General features: G+C 30.4%; 1 protein-coding gene across 1 annotated transcript in view; it reads left to right on the top strand.

The window, feature by feature from the left end:
• The window catches only part of LOC145271088 (RNA polymerase II subunit A C-terminal domain phosphatase SSU72-like), a 108,013-nt gene that overhangs the window by 87,624 nt on the left and 332 nt on the right, over positions 1 to 20,057 (top strand). The window contains exons 3-5 of the mRNA XM_080126630.1: positions 9,180 to 9,319; positions 17,070 to 17,188; positions 19,434 to 20,057. The exon at positions 19,434 to 20,057 is cut by the window's right edge and continues 332 nt beyond it. Of these exons, the coding sequence (XP_079982756.1) occupies positions 9,180 to 9,319; positions 17,070 to 17,188; positions 19,434 to 19,535 (361 nt within the window). The 3' untranslated portion in view covers positions 19,536 to 20,057. The remainder of the gene's footprint in view (positions 1 to 9,179; positions 9,320 to 17,069; positions 17,189 to 19,433) is intronic.

The raw sequence follows: 20,057 nt of genomic DNA, 5'->3' as shown, positions 1-20,057 counted from the left end.
CAAATTATGAAGCCTCATCTCGAAGGATTTAAAAAAAAAATGTACAAATTGTGAAGCCTCATCTCGAAGGATTTTAAAAAAAATGTACAAATTATGAAGCCTCATCTCGAAGGATTTAAAAAAAAATGTACAAATTATGAAGCCTCATCTCGAAGGATTTAAAAAAAAATGTACAAATTATGAAGCCTCATCTCGAAGGATTTAAAAAAAAAAAAATGTACAAATTATGAAGCCTCATCTCGAAGGATTTAAAAAAAAATGTACAAATTATGATGCCTCATCTCGAAGGATTTAAAAAAAAAAAATGTACAAATTATGAAGCCTCATCTCGAAGGATTTAAAAAAAAAAAATGTACAAATTATGAAGCCTCATCTCGAAGGATTTAAAAAAAAAAATGTACAAATTATGAAGCCTCATCTCGAAGGATTTAAAAAAAAAATGTACAAATTATGAAGCCTCATCTCGAAGGATTTAAAAAAAAAAAATGTACAAATTATGAAGCCTCATCTCGAAGGATTTAAAAAAAAAAAATGTACAAATTATGAAGCCTCATCTCGAAGGATTTAAAAAAAAATGTACAAATTATGATGCCTCATCTCGAAGGATTTAAAAAAAAAAATGTACAAATTATGAAGCCTCATCTCGAAGGATTTAAAAAAAAAAAATGTACAAATTATGAAGCCTCATCTCGAAGGATTTAAAAAAAAAAAATGTACAAATTATGTAGCCTCATCTCGAAGGATTTAAAAAAAAAAATGTACAAATTATAAAGCCTCATCTCGAAGGATTTAAAAAAAAAAATGTACAAATTATGAAGCCTCATCTCGAAGGATTTAAAAAAAAAAAATGTACAAATTATGAAGCCTCATCTCGAAGGATTTAAAAAAAAATGTACAAATTATGAAGCCTCATCTCAGAGGATTTAAAAAAAAAATGTACAAATTATGAAGCCTCATCTCGAAGGATTTAAAAAAAAATGTACAAATTATGAAGCCTCATCTCGAAGGATTTAAAAAAAAATGTACAAATTATGAAGCCTCATCTCGAAGGATTTAAAAAAAAATGTACAAATTATGAAGCCTCATCTCGAAGGATTTAAAAAAAAATGTACAAATTATGAAGCCTCATCTCGAAGGATTTAAAAAAAAAAATGTACAAATTATGAAGCCTCATCTCGAAGGATTTAAAAAAAAATGTACAAATTGTGAAGCCTCATCTCGAAGGATTTTTAAAAAAATGTACAAATTATGAAGCCTCATCTCGAAGGATTTAAAAAAAAATGTACAAATTATGAAGCCTCATCTCGAAGGATTTAAAAAAAAATGTACAAATTATGAAGCCTCATCTCGAAGGATTTTAAAAAAAAAAATGTACAAATTATGAAACCTCATCTCGAAGGATTTAAAAAAAAAATGTACAAATTATGATGCCTCATCTCGAAGGATTTAAAAAAAAAAAAATGTACAAATTATGAAGCCTCATCTCGAAGGATTTAAAAAAAAATGTACAAATTATGAAGCCTCATCTCGAAGGATTTAAAAAAAAATGTACAAATTATGAAGCCTCATCTCGAAGGATTTAAAAAAAAATGTACAAATTATGAAGCCTCATCTCGAAGGATTTAAAAAAAAATGTACAAATTATGAAGCCTCATCTCGAAGGATTTAAAAAAAAAATGTACAAATTATGAAGCCTCATCTCGAAGGATTTAAAAAAAAATGTACAAATTATGAAGCCTCATCTCGAAGGATTTAAAAAAAAATGTACAAATTATGAAGCCTCATCTCGAAGGATTTTAAAAAAAAATGTACAAATTATGAAGCCTCATCTCGAAGGATTTAAAAAAAAATGTACAAATTATGAAGCCTCATCTCGAAGGATTTAAAAAAAAATGTACAAATTATGAAGCCTCATCTCGAAGGATTTAAAAAAAAATGTACAAATTATGAAGCCTCATCTCGAAGGATTTAAAAAAAAATGTACAAATTATGAAGCCTCATCTCGAAGGATTTAAAAAAAAATGTACAAATTGTGAAGCCTCATCTCGAAGGATTTAAAAAAAAAATGTACAAATTGTGAAGCCTCATCTCGAAGGATTTAAAAAAAAATGTACAAATTATGAAGCCTCATCTCGAAGGATTTAAAAAAAAAATGTACAAATTGTGAAGCCTCATCTCGAAGGATTTTAAAAAAAATGTACAAATTATGAAGCCTCATCTCGAAGGATTTAAAAAAAAATGTACAAATTATGAAGCCTCATCTCGAAGGATTTAAAAAAAAAATGTACAAATTGTGAAGCCTCATCTCGAAGGATTTAAAAAAAAAATGTACAAATTATGAAGCCTCATCTCGAAGGATTTAAAAAAAAATGTACAAATTATGAAGCCTCATCTCGAAGGATTTAAAAAAAAATGTACAAATTATGAAGCCTCATCTCGAAGGATTTAAAAAAAAAATGTACAAATTGTGAAGCCTCATCTCGAAGGATTTAAAAAAAAATGTACAAATTATGAAGCCTCATCTCGAAGGATTTAAAAAAAAATGTACAAATTATGAAGCCTCATCTCGAAGGATTTAAAAAAAAATGTACAAATTATGAAGCCTCATCTCGAAGGATTTAAAAAAAAAATGTACAAATTGTTAAGCCTCATCTCGAAGGATTTAAAAAAAAATGTACAAATTATGAAGCCTCATCTCGAAGGATTTTAAAAAAAATGTACAAATTATGAAGCCTCATCTCGAAGGATTTAAAAAAAAATGTACAAATTATGAAGCCTCATCTCGAAGGATTTAAAAAAAAATGTACAAATTATGAAGCCTCATCTCGAAGGATTTAAAAAAAAAATGTACAAATTGTGAAGCCTCATCTCGAAGGATTTTTAAAAAAATGTACAAATTATGAAGCCTCATCTCGAAGGATTTAAAAAAAAATGTACAAATTATGAAGCCTCATCTCGAAGGATTTAAAAAAAAATGTACAAATTATGAAGCCTCATCTCGAAGGATTTAAAAAAAAATGTACAAATTATGAAGCCTCATCTCGAAGGATTTAAAAAAAAATGTACAAATTATGAAGCCTCATCTCGAAGGATTTTAAAAAAAAAAAATGTACAAATTATGAAGCCTCATCTCGAAGGATTTAAAAAAAAAAAATGTACAAATTATGAAGCCTCATCTCGAAGGATTTAAAAAAAAAATGTACAAATTATGAAGCCTCATCTCGAAGGATTTTAAAAAAAAATGTACAAATTATGAAGCCTCATCTCGAAGGATTTTAAAAAAAAATGTACAAATTATGAAGCCTCATCTCGAAGGATTTAAAAAAAAAATGTACAAATTATGAAGCCTCATCTCGAAGGATTTAAAAAAAAAAAATGTACAAATTATGAAGCCTCATCTCGAAGGATTTAAAAAAAAAATGTACAAATTATGAAGCCTCATCTCGAAGGATTTAAAAAAAAAAAATGTACAAATTATGAAGCCTCATCTCGAAGGATTTAAAAAAAAAATGTACAAATTATGAAGCCTCATCTCGAAGGATTTAAAAAAAAATGTACAAATTATGAAGCCTCATCTCGAAGGATAAAAAAAAAAAAATGTACAAATTATGAAGCCTCATCTCGAAGGATTTAAAATAAAAATGTACAAATTATGAAGCCTCATCTCGAAGGATTTAAAAAAAAAAAATGTACAAATTATGAAGCCTCATCTCGAAGGATTTAAAAAAAAAAAATGTACAAATTATGAAGCCTCATCTCGAAGGATTTAAAAAAAAAAAATGTACAAATTATGAAGCCTCATCTCGAAGGATTTAAAAAAAAAAAATGTACAAATTATGAAGCCTCATCTCGAAGGATTTAAAAAATAAAAATGTACAAATTATGAAGCCTCATCTCGAAGGATTTAAAAAAAAAAAATGTACAAATTATGAAGCCTCATCTCGAAGGATTTAAAAAAAAAATGTACAAATTATGAAGCCTCATCTCGAAGGATTTAAAAAAAAAAAATGTACAAATTATGAAGCCTCATCTCGGAGGATTTAAAAAAAAAATGTACAAATTATGAAGCCTCATCTCGAAGGATTTAAAAAAAAAAAATGTACAAATTATGAAGCCTCATCTCGAAGGATTTAAAAAAAAAATGTACAAATTATGAAGCCTCATCTCGAAGGATTTAAAAAAAAATGTACAAATTATGAAGCCTCATCTCGAAGGATAAAAAAAAAAAAATGTACAAATTATGAAGCCTCATCTCGAAGGATTTAAAATAAAAATGTACAAATTATGAAGCCTCATCTCGAAGGATTTAAAAAAAAAAAATGTACAAATTATGAAGCCTCATCTCGAAGGATTTAAAAAAAAAATGTACAAATTATGAAGCCTCATCTCGAAGGATTTAAAAAAAAAATGTACAAATTATGAAGCCTCATCTCGAAGGATTTAAAAAAAAAATGTACAAATTATGAAGCCTCATCTCGAAGGATTTAAAAAAAAAAAATGTACAAATTATGAAGCCTCATCTCGAAGGATTTAAAAAAAAATGTACAAATTATGAAGCCTCATCTCGAAGGATTTAAAAAAAAATGTACAAATTATGAAGCCTCATCTCGAAGGATTTAAAAAAAAAAATGTACAAATTATGAAGCCTCATCTCGAAGGATTTAAAAAAAAAAATGTACAAATTATGAAGCCTCATCTCGAAGGATTTAAAAAAAAATGTACAAATTATGATGCCTCATCTCGAAGGATTTAAAAAAAAAATGTACAAATTATGAAGCCTCATCTCGAAGGATTTAAAAAAAAAAAATGTACAAATTATGAAGCCTCATCTCGAAGGATTTAAAAAAAAAAATGTACAAATTATGAAGCCTCATCTCGAAGGATTTAAAAAAAAAATGTACAAATTATGAAGCCTCATCTCGAAGGATTTAAAAAAAAATGTACAAATTATGAAGCCTCATCTCGAAGGATTTAAAAAAAAAAAATGTACAAATTATGAAGCCTCATCTCGAAGGATTTAAAAAAAAATGTACAAATTATGATGCCTCATCTCGAAGGATTTAAAAAAAAAAATGTACAAATTATGAAGCCTCATCTCGAAGGATTTAAAAAAAAAAAATGTACAAATTATGAAGCCTCATCTCGAAGGATTTAAAAAAAAAAAATGTACAAATTATGAAGCCTCATCTCGAAGGATTTAAAAAAAAAAATGTACAAATTATGAAGCCTCATCTCGAAGGATTTAAAAAAAAAATGTACAAATTATGAAGCCTCATCTCGAAGGATGTAAAAAAAAAAAATGTACAAATTATGAAGCCTCATCTCGAAGGATTTAAAAAAAAAATGTACAAATTATGAAGCCTCATCTCAGAGGATTTAAAAAAAAAATGTACAAATTATGAAGCCTCATCTCGAAGGATTTAAAAAAAAAAAAAATGTACAAATTATGAAGCCTCATCTCGAAGGATTTAAAAAAAAAAAATGTACAAATTATGAAGCCTCATCTCGAAGGATTTAAAAAAAAAAAATGTACAAATCGTGAAGCCTCATCTCGAAGGATTTAAAAAAAAAATGTACAAATTATGAAGCCTCATCTCGAAGGATTTAAAAAAAAATGTACAAATTATGAAGCCTCATCTCGAAGGATTTAAAAAAAAAAAATGTACAAATTATGAAGCCTCATCTCGAACGATTTAAAAAAAAAATGTACAAATTATGAAGCCTCATCTCGAAGGATTTAAAAAAAAAAATGTACAAATTATGAAGCCTCATCTCGAAGGATTTAAAAAAAAATGTACAAATTATGAAGCCTCATCTCGAAGGATTTAAAAAAAAAATGTACAAATTATGAAGCCTCATCTCGAAGGATTTAAAAAAAAATGTACAAATTATGAAGCCTCATCTCGAAGGATTTAAAAAAAAATGTACAAATTATGAAGCCTCATCTCGAAGGATTTAAAAAAAAATGTACAAATTATGAAGCCTCATCTCGAAGGATTTAAAAAAAAATGTACAAATTATGAAGCCTCATCTCGAAGGATTTAAAAAAAAATGTACAAATTGTGAAGCCTCATCTCGAAGAATTTAAAAAAAAAATGTACAAATTGTGAAGCCTCATCTCGAAGGATTTAAAAAAAAATGTACAAATTATGAAGCCTCATCTCGAAGGATTTAAAAAAAAAAATGTACAAATTGTGAAGCCTCATCTCGAAGGATTTTAAAAAAAATGTACAAATTATGAAGCCTCATCTCGAAGGATTTAAAAAAAAATGTACAAATTATGAAGCCTCATCTCGAAGGATTTAAAAAAAAAATGTACAAATTGTGAAGCCTCATCTCGAAGGATTTTAAAAAAAAATGTACAAATTATGAAGCCTCATCTCGAAGGATTTAAAAAAAAATGTACAAATTATGAAGCCTCATCTCGAAGGATTTAAAAAAAAATGTACAAATTATGAAGCCTCATCTCGAAGGATTTAAAAAAAAAATGTACAAATTGTGAAGCCTCATCTCGAAGGATTTAAAAAAAAATGTACAAATTATGAAGCCTCATCTCGAAGGATTTAAAAAAAAATGTACAAATTATGAAGCCTCATCTCGAAGGATTTAAAAAAAAATGTACAAATTATGAAGCCTCATCTCGAAGGATTTAAAAAAAAAATGTACAAACTGTGAAGCCTCATCTCGAAGGATTTAAAAAAAAATGTACAAATTATGAAGCCTCATCTCGAAGGATTTAAAAAAAAATGTACAAATTATGAAGCCTCATCTCGAAGGATTTAAAAAAAAATGTACAAATTATGAAGCCTCATCTCGAAGGATTTAAAAAAAAATGTACAAATTATGAAGCCTCATCTCGAAGGATTAAAAAAAAAAATGTACAAATTGTGAAGCCTCATCTCGAAGGATTTTAAAAAAAATGTACAAATTATGAAGCCTCATCTCGAAGGATTTAAAAAAAAATGTACAAATTATGAAGCCTCATCTCGAAGGATTTAAAAAAAAATGTACAAATTATGAAGCCTCATCTCGAAGGATTTAAAAAAAAAAAAATGTACAAATTATGAAGCCTCATCTCGAAGGATTTAAAAAAAAATGTACAAATTATGATGCCTCATCTCGAAGGATTTAAAAAAAAAAATGTACAAATTATGAAGCCTCATCTCGAAGGATTTAAAAAAAAAAAATGTACAAATTATGAAGCCTCATCTCGAAGGATTTAAAAAAAAAAAATGTACAAATTATGAAGCCTCATCTCGAAGGATTTAAAAAAAAATGTACAAATTATGATGCCTCATCTCGAAGGATTTAAAAAAAAAAATGTACAAATTATGAAGCCTCATCTCGAAGGATTTAAAAAAAAAAAATGTACAAATTATGAAGCCTCATCTCGAAGGATTTAAAAAAAAAAAATGTACAAATTATGTAGCCTCATCTCGAAGGATTTAAAAAAAAAAATGTACAAATTATGAAGCCTCATCTCGAAGGATTTAAAAAAAAAATGTACAAATTATTAAGCCTCATCTCGAAGGATTTAAAAAAAAAAAATGTACAAATTATGAAGCCTCATCTCGAAGGATTTAAAAAAAAAATGTACAAATTATGAAGCCTCATCTCAGAGGATTTAAAAAAAAAATGTACAAATTATGAAGCCTCATCTCGAAGGATTTAAAAAAAAAAAAAATGTACAAATTATGAAGCCTCATCTCGAAGGATTTAAAAAAAAAAAATGTACAAATTATGAAGCCTCATCTCGAAGGATTTAAAAAAAAAAAATGTACAAATCGTGAAGCCTCATCTCGAAGGATTTAAAAAAAAAAATGTACAAATTATGAAGCCTCATCTCGAAGGATTTAACAAAAAAAATGTACAAATTATGAAGCCTCATCTCGAAGGATTTAAAAAAAAAAAATGTACAAATTATGAAGCCTCATCTCGAACGATTTAAAAAAAAAATGTACAAATTATAAAGCCTCATCTCGAAGGATTTAAAAAAAAAAAATGTACAAATTATGAAGCCTCATCTCGAAGGATTTAAAAAAAAAAATCAAATCAGTGATAATAGTGTTCTGAGTTTTCTGAATTTAGCACGCCGTCGGAGAGATAATCGAACATTTAGAATTGAAGCAAAAAGGAAGCTTTTTTCTTTATTTTTTTTTTTTTTTTTTTTTTTTTTTTTATCCCCCGACATTTACTTTTACCATGACTAGTGTTCGTGTAAAATTAAAATTAAAAAAAAAAAATCCATTTATATATAGTTGAATCGTGTTTGATTGTGTACATAGCACTACTAAATGTCTGTCGTGTTCTTATCATAACAGACCGTACGTATGTAACTATGTACGTTGTTTGCTGTGTAATGGACTGTTGTCCTCTGATCCTTGATGTCTATTTTAGTGGCCCGTCGTGATTCATGTATGTGTTGGTGCATGACCCAATGGTAAGAAGCCTAAACTCCTACTACTGGACCATCTTGCACGACTGTTTGGATATATTTAGTTGGTGGAAGGGAAGATCATTCCCAACTTGCATTTAGGTAAAAATGCACTTTCGTAAAAATAATTGAATTCATTCAAAACGTATCGCAAAAACAAGAACATACCATCTATGTAAATCACGATATATCCAAACAGTCCTGCAATATGGTCCGGTGGTAGGAGTTTAGGCTTCTTACAATGGGGTCCTGATTTTGAATCTCGCTAGATTCAGCCACTGTGATGAGTCATAGACGACGAAACATGTGTCAGTGGATAATATTTTATAAACATGTAATATATATATGAAATATTTTTAAATATATATACGAAATTCAAAACTTAACGGTTTTAAAGACAGGAATTTTTTAAATAAACCTTCAGCATAATTTTATCTCTGTAATGGCTCCTAGGTAGGGCAAGCAGAGTTACCCTGGAAAATCCATTCTGGCAAAAATTTACTTTCACGATGACTAATGTTCGTGTAAAATTTAAAAAAAAAAAAAAATCCAAGGCGTGGTTACTGAAAAAAGTGCAGATAATTTAACAGAAGTGAATTACTAGGTTTAATTCCTCCTTTTCAATAAATTCACACAGATAAAGGCAATACTAATGTATCAAATTAAAAATAAGACAGCAATGCACGACTATCTTAGAAATGTGTACTCTGCCTATTCCTGTTGTTGTCCTTAAAATTATGTCCAGCTACACACAGAATGGAATCTTACACATGCTTGATCGGAATCGCAGGATCAAGCCAAAGCCGGAGAGATTTCAGAACTCTGATGAACAGTTTGATGTGATCGTCTCTTGCGAGGAAAGAGTATATGACCAAATAATAGAAGGTAAGTAACTAATCGTTTATTTATTGCGAATTATTTTATTGTGGATTATTATTATTTTATTGTGGATTATTATTATTTTATTGATTATTATCATTTTTTTGTTATTGTTCCAGGACGTTTCGGCCAACTATTCCTCTGGCCTTTGTCACGTAGTAGACTTAAACCTGGCAGGGTCAAATTTATTTCCACACTAGAAAATAATACGTCCGCGTCATAGTGCACCATTTATAACACGATCCGCCGGTCGCTGGCGTGTGACTGGCTTCATGTGTTACACTAAATATCTTAGAAGCGGTTTTGTGAAGATGGCCAGTCATTAGGGTCTGTGTATCAAGAAGAAAATTATACCGGAGATGTTGAATGTGGGTGTGGCTCCTTCATTCTCCCAGATGACTTCTTCACCCTGGTGGCATTCTGGTTGGAATCTTTTTTTGTGCTTAGGACCGCGCTTTTGTTTCAACACCTGCAGATGATTCGTGGACAGCCACAACTATAGAACTTTTATTAATATTTTTGATTTGGATATAAAAAAGATTATATGGAAAATCGAAAAATTCAAAAAACGAATCATAGAGCAAAGTCTCCATTGCATTTAATAATTTGCTTGAATGAAAAAATGCTGCCTAAATATACCAATTTCAAATTATATGAGTCAAAAACGTTTAATTTTGAAAAGGAAGCACAAAATAAGTGGATAGTTCTTAATTCGCAGAGTTTCGAAGAAATACTTTCCTTCTCATCAGAGGGTAGGATTTAGCAAAATGCGGGATCGGATTTTGCTTGCAAAAGTATTTGATGAAACTACAAGCAAGTCATAGACCTTACTTGGTAACAAATAGTGAAGCAGAGGGAATATGGGTGATTTCAGGTGAATGGATAGTCTGGTGAAGGGTAAAATATCCAATAACGGTAAAATCCAAAAATCAAAATCCAAAAAAGTTGGTCAAGTTTTCATTTCCACAAGTAAAATCCAAAGGAAATCGCGTAATTGGAAGATGGTCCAAATTAATCCAAAAGGCAGAAATCTGTGGAATAATTCACAAATGGGTGGAAGAAAAAAAGGGAATGAGTTCAAATAATATTATTAAAAGAAAAATAAGATGTGCATAGAAAAAAGAATTTAAAACGACTGTAAATTTTGGGAGAATGTGTGTGCGTGTGTGTGTTTATATATATATATATATATATATATATATATATATATATACTAGCAGGGGTGCCCGGTGTTGCTCGGGTGTTTGGAGGTGAATGCTGTGCAAAAAAAGCAAAAAAAAATGGTTAATTTTTTAAAACTTTGACCCCTATTATGACCCCTTAAAATTTATTGTTTCGGGCTCAAATCACTTTATTAAGTTAGATCCATGTTCAAGGAACCTATATCTAAAATTTCAAGTGTCTAGACCCAAAATTGTCGGAGGAGTTTGGTAGAGTTCTTAAAGGTCAAATCGTTGAAATTTGACCCCTTAACAGCCAAATTTCTGGCTGACACCCGTCACATCGATTTTTCCCAAATCTCAGTACCCGGTATTTCAAATTTCGAGTCTATAGACTAAAAATTGACAGTTATTGCGTAGGGAAATGTACACAGACACACAGACAGACAGGCACGTTCACTTTTATTTATATATATATATATATATATATATAAATATACAGTATCGACCATAATATAAGGAACAGAAAAAAATTTACAATTCATGTATATTTCAAAAATTAGAGCATGGATTTTTCTGAAATACTCAGAATAAACAAATAGAACCAATGTGTATAAACTAGTACCAAAAAAAAAAAAAAAAAAAAATTACGATTCAATATTGAGAAATATTTTAGTTTAAATTTATATCTGTGGATTTATCCTGGCCAAAAAGTTAAGGAAGGAAATAGAAAATTTATTTTTAAGAGACTAAACTTTACATAAAAATAGCTAGTTTTTAATATTGGAACTGCTGATAAGCACAACAAAGAAAAATGGCATCACCGACTCGCAAAACTCTGTCTCTCCAAGAAAAAAAATTAATTTTAGACAATTACAAAGAAAAGAAATCAATTTCAACAATTTCTAATATCGTTCGAAGATCAAAAAGTGTTGTTCATCGTGTGATAGCTCGATATAAGAATAAAAATACATTAGAAGCATCCCCTAAAACCGGCAGACCCCCTAAAAAGTCTCAGAAGATAGGATTATGGTAAGGCAGGCTCTAAGTGACCGATTCAAATCCGCAACATCAATTTCTCGTGATTTTAATGAACAGACTGGGAAAAATATATCTAGAAAAACTGTTTCTCGACGGTTAGCAGCTGCCGGATTGCATGCCAGGATGCCAGTATCTAAACCCTTGATCTCCAAGAAGAACAAAAATAGCCGTTTGAAGTTTGCCCATGAACATGTCGTCTGGACTGATGAACAATGGGCTATGGTTCACTTCAGCGATGAATCCAAGTTCAATTTGTTTGGATCTGATGGAAAGAAGCATGTATGGCATAAAGCAGGTGAACGATTATCCTCCAAATGTGTTAAAAAGACACTTAAATTCGGAGGGGGAAGTGTAATGGTGTGGGGTAAGATATCTTCGGAAAGAGTTGGCCCTCTAGTTCGAATCTATGGTAGGGTTAATGCGGAGACTTATAAGCAACTCCTTCAACAACATGTCATTGAGAGCTTACGCCTTTCACCTAATCAGCCAAGCATTTTTATGCAAGATAACGCCCCTTGCCATAAAGCTAAAAAAGTGATAAATTACCTTGAGGTAGAAGAAATAAGAGTAATGGACTGGCCAGCGCAGAGTCCGGATCTGAATCCGATAGAAAATGATTGGAGAAAGAGCACAGACGAGGAATCCCCAAAATCAAAATCATTTGTGGGATTTATTGAAGGAAGAGTGGGAAAAGATAAATCCTGAATTTTGCAAGAAACTAATCCAGTCTTGTGGTCGAAAATGCAGTGAGGTCATCTATATATATATATATATATAAAAGCGAAAATGTATGTATGTATGTATGTATGTACGCTTTTCCTCGATGTCCACAAAAGGCTTCTTTCAGAGAAGCGCTTGCTCAGTTCACAACTTCTTAAAACTTTTTATATCATCTATAAATTGTAATATCTCGGAGTTACCCACAGAGCTCGCCTGTCTATTTAATTTTATTGACTTCCAAACGTTAATTATTCGACATTTCCCGCATCGGCACGCATTACATTTGGTTTTCGGTATAAAAAAAGTGAAACTCGACTCTAATCACAGGCCGAAAGCCAGTTGTCTCAAGAGAGCTAAGTAACATTTGTTCAATGTCGATTTCGAACTGTAGCTTTCATTTAGCTCCTGATAAACAGGGAGCGGGTTTTTAAAAACAGACAAACCGATTTATTCACCTCATTTAAAACTGTCCCGCACAAAATGCTAACTGCTGAATACCTATCGCCGTCACGTCAATCAAAAACGCGCACCTGTTTTTTTTTTTTTTAAACACTTTACTATTTTCCAACTGCGCGTCGTGAAGGCTTCGTTTTTTTTTTTCACGGGCACCTGTTTTTTTTTTTTTTTTGTTTTTTTTTTTCACATTTTCGGGTTTTTTCACATACCCCAAAAAACACCCGGGCAACGCCGGGTACCCCTCGCTAGTAAAGAATAAAGGGATGTTCACTAAATATTGAATGAATTTATTTTTTAAAACATTTGCATTAAAAAAAAAAAAAAAAAAAGTTTCTATTTCGTTCCTTAACTTTTGGCCAGGATAAATCCACAGATATAATTTAAAACTAAAATATTTCTCAATATTGAATCGTAATTTTATTTTTATTTATTTATTTATTTATTTTTTTTTGGTACTAGTTTATACACATTGGTTTTATTTGTTTATTCTGAGTATTTCAGAAAAATCCATGCTCTAATTTTTGAAATATACATGAATAATTGTAAATTTTTTTCCGTTCCTTATATTATGGCCGATACTGTATATATATACTCCTATAAATTCGTTTTTCTTTAAAATCCCTCTTTTCTATTTATTTAAAAAGAAAATACAACTTTGTTATATATGGGTTGTGGAATTACATTCATCTGCAAAAGATCTAGTTTATTTGCATATTCTTTAAAACACTCATTTTAATTAATTCCCTATTAGTTTTTTTCGGTTTTCTTATGGGATAATCATCTTTAGTCAACTATTACGTGTAATTATACTCCTGCAGATATTCTACATGATTTATACTTGAATAATATATATCATATATAAGGTATTTGAATCCATGCAAAACTTTATATTTGGTTTTTAGCCCGGAAAATCGGTGCAAAAGTGTGAAAATTAAAAAAAAATGAAATATGCCAGGTGAAGGTCGAACGCCGGCATTACGAATGCATAACGTAGTAGTTATTGGTTCATGTTTTAATTTTTAGCCTTGCAGTAAACATGTTTTCATAGTCCAGTCATTGATGGCAGAAGTAAAATAAATCGTGAGTTGAACGTTTTGGTTTCGATTCTCGGTGGTGGCACATGTCTTTTTTTTTTTTTTTTTTTTTTTTAAATACTTTTTTTTTTAAATCATTACTATATATTGCATCCAATCTATCTATCAATATATCTATAAAAGTAAAAATGTCTGTCTGTCTTTTCTCTATGGTAGTTAAGGAAGACTATTATACAGAAAGGCATTACTTTACTTAATCGCACTTTTTAATATATACATATGCACATAACCTTATGAACAGTACATAGGGCTCGTGCAAAGCAGGGCAGAACTGCTAGTATATATATATATATATATATATATATATATATATATACACAGTTTTATTAAAAGGAAGATAAGATGTGCATAGAAAAAAGAATCTAAAATGATTGTCTCTCTCTCTCTCTCTCTCTCTCTCTATATATATATATATATATATAGAGAGAGAGAGAGAGATATTCTAAACTGCTTTTATGAAAAAACTAAATGTCAAGAACGTCTTGACATAAAATTTGTGTGTGTGAGTTTTTATTCTATATGAACGCTGAAGTGACTGGTTTGAAATTTCACACGAATGTACTTTGTGTCTGGGAGTGTTCTAAGATAGAACAAGAGAGGGGCCAATTAACACAAAATCGTACAACCAAGTTATGGAAAGTTAATTCAGAAATGAGTATTTTTAGGGTTTTTGGGGTTTTTTCCTTTTTTTCTTTTTTCCTTTTTTTACTTTTTTCCTTTTTTTTTCTTTTTTTCCTCTTTTCCTCTTTTTTTCTTTTTCTTTTCTTATCTTTTTTTCTCTGTTTTCCTTTTCTTTTTCCTTTTCTTTTTTCTCTTTTTTCTCTTTTTTCCTTTTCTTTTTTCTCTTTTTTCTCTTTTTTCCTTTTCCTTTTTCTCTTTTTTCCTTTTCCTTTTTCTCTTTTTTCCTTTTCCTTTTTCTCTTTTTTCCTTTTCCTTTTTCTCTTTTTTCCTTTTCCTTTTCTTTTTTTTCTTTTTCTCTTTCTTTTTTTTTTGTAAAATTATGGAAGAAGTCCATTTTCTTAGGAGATTATGTATAGATTTATTTATGAGGCTTTTAGCTTGATAAGGGGGGGCATTGGAACTTAAGGTTATGTTTTTTTTTTTTTTTTTTTTTTTTTTTTTTTTAAGGATGTAGGGGTGGCTTTCTATTCTCATTTAGGATTAACTAGCAGGGCTACCCGGCGTTGCTCGGGACCATATAAACAATGAAAAAACAAAAGCAGATATTGAACATATGTTTTATTCTTAGGGGAGAGGAATCTTTCATCTCTATGTATTATTTGTTTTATCTACCCTAGGACTGGTATTGTTCATGTTTTATCCTTAGCGTAGGTAATTTACAGCATGTATATGAAATTGTTTTACCTTAGGGAGAAGAGAACAGGTAATATACAACATAATGTGTCTATATATGACAGGTTTTTTGGGGGCCCCCCTTGAAGAAAACTGATCAGTTGACCCACTTCTAGCGGTCCGTTTGACGTGAAATTTCGATATTTGTCATCCGGGTGATGGGGCTTCAATATGATACCAAATTTGTCAAGTTTGGTTGTGTCTGTCAAAAGTTTTAGTGTTACAAACAAACATACATACATACATACACACAGACGTTTGGCTTTTATATATATTTACTAGCAGGGCTACCCGGCGTTGCTCGGGACCGTATAAACAATGAAAAAACAAAAGCAGATATTAAACATGTTTTATTCTTAGGGGAGAGGAATCTTTCATCTCAAGTTTTAGCGTTACAAACAAACATTTGTCTTTTATATATATAGATAATGACAGGTTTTTTGGGGGCCCCCCTCGAAGATAACTGATCAGTTGACCAACTTCTAGTGGTCCGTTTGACGTGAAATTTCGATATTTGTCATCCGGGTGATGGGGCTTCGATATGATACCAAATTTGTCAAGTTTGGTTCCGTCTTTCAAAAGTTTAAGCGTTACAAACAAACATACATACATACACACAGACGTTTGGCTTTTATATATATAGATTAGGATTAATGATAGGGGTTGAGAAAAGCATTCTTTTATGGGGAAGAGTCTTATCATTCCAATGTAAGATACATAATTGTTTTTATTTTTTAACATTTCAACTGTAAAAAAATCTGCAGTAATTTTCTTTTTTTATTGTACCTATTTACTATGCCTCCCCACGGGACAGAGTTAGACACCAGGGTCGTTTTTTAACGTGGAGAAAAGGTACAAAAATAAAAATTGTCTCAGTCATGAAGCATTTCTCCTCCACCGAAAGAGAACAAGAAATAGCAGTGCAGCATCTGAAGAACAGATACTACACTTTGATCTTGTCCCGAAGAATTCTCAGTCTGGGATTTCTCAATTGTTCACCAAGGGCAGGAAAGATATAAAAAACAAAAAAACGACTAATTTAATTAAAAAAGATAAATATTATTTCATTTGTCAATACGTTTTGCTTGGAAAAATTTGTAAACTTTAATGATAATATCGTACTAATACCACTGTAATATATTAGTTTCTTCAAATTTATTCGTACATTTTTAGTAAAACCGGTCCCAGATAGTAACCCCCTACATCAAAGTGGCACTGTGCCTTGTTTGGGGTGAAAATGCAATTTAAAAAAAAAAGATTGTGTAGATTTTTGAGGCGTTTAATTTGATGAGGGGAAGGGAATTAGAACTTAAGGTTTTGTTTTGTTTTTTTTGCTTTTTTTAATAGAAAAATTATGGGAGAAGTCCATTTTCTTAGATTATGAGGCATTTAGTTTGATAAGGGGAAGGGCATTGAAACTTTTTTATTTATTTATTTATTTTTTAGCAAAATTATGGGAGGAGTATGCAATTTAAAAAAAAAAAAAGGGATAGAAAGCGAAACCTCAAATGTTGTCCGTTAATATACTGTCTGGTCGCATCAGTCCCCAATGATTTTTTTCTGAATCCCATCTACTATCACCCAACTTCAACTCCAATATCTCTCGAGAGACCTCCTAGCTGGCAACTTCGTTCTACTGTCCCAACCACTGCCACACCTTGATTAATAATCTTATTTTAGTTTCCTTTGTGTGCCTTGATGAACAACTTCCTATACCTTTGTTCTGCTGATAAACTTATTTCCTGTTTTTTTTTTTTTTTTTTTTTTAAATTTTTTTTTTTAAATTTTTATTTCAAACACTTTGGACGTGATGGTGAGGCGTCAATAATGTCACACCGAGGCCACATATCATCACTGATTTGAGTTAAGTTTGTCGTTAAATCTATTCTCGGATATGTTATGCAATCTGTAATATATTATTTTCTTCTTCAGATTTGGAGACTCGTGAAAAGAACGACAGTTACCCGACGCACATCATAAACATTGATATCCAGGATAACCACGAAGAGGCGACAATTGGAGCCTTCATGATCTGTGATCTGGTCACCATGGTTAGTGTTTTTTTTTTTGTTTTTTGTTTTTTTTCTCTTTTTTTTTCTTTTTTTCTTTTTTCTTTTTTCTTTTTTTTCTTCTTTTTTCTTTTTTTTTCTTTTTTCTTTTTTTTTTCTTTTTCTTTTCTTTTTCTTTTTTTTTTTCTTTTTTTTTTTTCTTTTTTTTCTTTTTTTCTTTTCTTTTTTTTTCTTTTCTTTTTTTTTCTTTTTTTTTCTTTTTTTTCTTCTTTTTTTCTTTTTTCTTCTTTTTTTTTCTTTTTTCTTTTTCTTTTTTCTTTTTCTTTCTTTCTTTTTTCTTTTTCTTTCTTTCTTTTTTCTTTTTCTTTCTTTTTTTTTCTTTTTCTTTCTTTTTCTTTCTTTCTTTTTTCTTTTTCTTTCTTTTTCTTTCTTTTTTTTTCTTTTTTTTCTTTTTCTTTTTTTTCTTTTCTTTTTTTTGTCTTTCCTCTTGTTTATCAATTGAAGAGTGGTTGGTTGGCCTAACGGATAATGTCCCAGACAATGGGATCGCCATGTATGTATTTGTCGAGAGGCAATAGCTAAGGCAGAGTATGACGAGCAACGACAATCACCATCCCCTATATGGACAGCAAGAGATGCTGCAGTGACTACCATCCTGCAGGAGCTTCGTCACTGTCACACGCCTCGGAGAAACAACGGAATGAGGTGCTTGTTTTAGGGGAGGATTATCTAAGGTAGATAACTCATATTTACTTAAAAAGGAAAAAGAGAAATATTGCCGAAACAGTTTACGAAAATGAAACACATTAACAAGTTTTAACAAAAAATGAATGCACAAATTTCTTATTTAATAATGGTAAAATAACAAAAAATGAATATAAACGAAAAATATTGATACACGAATACCTGAACAATTATAATCAGTTAATTAATTGAATAAGGAAACAAGTTAAACTAAAAATGAAACTATGTTAAGTAATAAAATAAGTTTTTAGTTAAATAAAATAAACTTGTTAATTAACACAAAACCAAAAATAAATAAACTGTAACAATGAAACAATGTCAAGAATACAAAAAAAATAATGAAAAAAAAATTATATCATGGATAATGTCTCAGAAAAAATGTATATGTAAGTAAATTAAAAAACAATTTCTACATTTATTTCTCATCTACCTACATCCCCTCTTGTTTGGACTTAGAAATTTTCATGAGATCAAAAACCAAAAGAAATTAATGTGTGATAAAATACTTTTTTGGTCGCCTGACAAAAGGGTGAACCTTTAAATTCACCCTTGTCCGTTTGTCTGTTTGTCTGTCCGCACTTTTCTCAATAACTATGCCTTGGAATCTTTCCAAATTTTGCACAAACATTAAACATGATATGAGTAAAAAAAGTAACAGAATGGATTTTCTGGGAAAAACTCCCCCCCCCCCCCAGGGGGGTGCCTTTCAGGTTAAAATGACTAAAATTGATAGTTTTGTGCTTATTAAAAAAAACAACAAAATTGATGCCTTGGGTTTTTATAAAACTTTCTGAAAAGTTGTAACTGATTTCTATATAATTTTGTTTGTCTATAATTCGCGATAACTCTTGGGTGTGCCCCAGGGGCTTTTTGGGGGCCCAATAAAACACTCCATTTTTTGGGACTATTTTACCATATTTGTCCAAAATTTTTCTGTGTATGTCGATTTAGCAGTTTTGCATGGTGCTATACTCAAATTTAAATATGTTAAGGCCTTGTGGACTTTTGGTGCTAAATGGGGGGGGAGGAGCAGCAAATTATGGACTTAATCTTTTCTTCTTTTTTTTTTTTTGCATGGTGCAGAACTTAAATTTACATTTTAAGGCCTAAAACTGCACCGTTTGTTCATTTTCATCAGGATTTGATGTCCCCTGCAGACTTTTGGGGGTAAATGGGGATGGCGGAAGGGGGTGTGTGACAAATGCTGAACTTAGTCATTTTTTATGCCTCGTCCAGTGTGCACTCATGGGGGGGACCATGCATGCTTTACTTGTTAAAGTTTTATGTCAAAACGAGATGGGGGACCAACTAAAAGCTTATCTCTTAAAAAATTGATTTTTTTTTTTGTGGGGAGGGGGTATTTGTCTGTTTTAAATGAATGTCACATTTAAAATTGTTGTCGATGAGTATTTTTTTTATGACATTTATCAAATCTTTATCAAATGTATTCTCTAATGGTTTTCAGTGGTCGCCATGTTTGTTTTTGCATGTGCGCATTAAGCTCTTGTGCAAAATTTAATTAAAAATTTTGTTTCTTTTTCAGCTTCATCAAAGTGAGGATATTGACAATGACGTTGATGAGATTGTACAGGTTTTTGAGAGCAGAGTGAATCGCCCGATTTTCCACACGATGGCCTTTTGCTGAAATCCTGTTGAACCCCTCCCTCCTTTTTTCTTTTTTTTTTTTTTTTTAAAAGACTTCCCCCCTTAGACCACCGTGGGGACAAAAAAAGACTAAAATAAATAAATCCAAAACATTTGTTGAATAGACAATGAAATATAGAATGAGTTGTGGAGAATGAAATAATTGAATTGGTTTAATGAGGAAAAGACAAAACAGTTGCAACTTAGGAAAGATTGGGTGTGGCATTAATCATATATATATATAATATATATATATATATATATGAAATATAGTTTGCTTGAAGCATTGTGTGAGTTATGTATAAAGGTAAGTGTTAGGTTATTGCAATGCAAGTAATAGGGTGAGGTGCTGTTGAGGAAGGAAGTAAAAAAAACATGTATATATATATATATATATATATATATATATATATGATGAAAATAATGGAAATAGTATTCCGACAAAATAGAGAAATAAAAAGGAACAAACCGTATTATGTGTTCATCAACGTTTCGTCTTTATTTCATCCAGAGGAAGTCTCGA

Source organism: Euprymna scolopes, chromosome 46 (assembly GCF_053919585.1).
Source record: "Euprymna scolopes isolate OS-2025 chromosome 46, ASM5391958v1, whole genome shotgun sequence".
Taxonomy (NCBI): Eukaryota; Metazoa; Mollusca; class Cephalopoda; order Sepiida; family Sepiolidae; genus Euprymna; species Euprymna scolopes.
The sequence above is the reverse complement of the archived record's forward strand: the minus strand, read 5'-3'. Positions and strand labels throughout refer to the sequence as shown.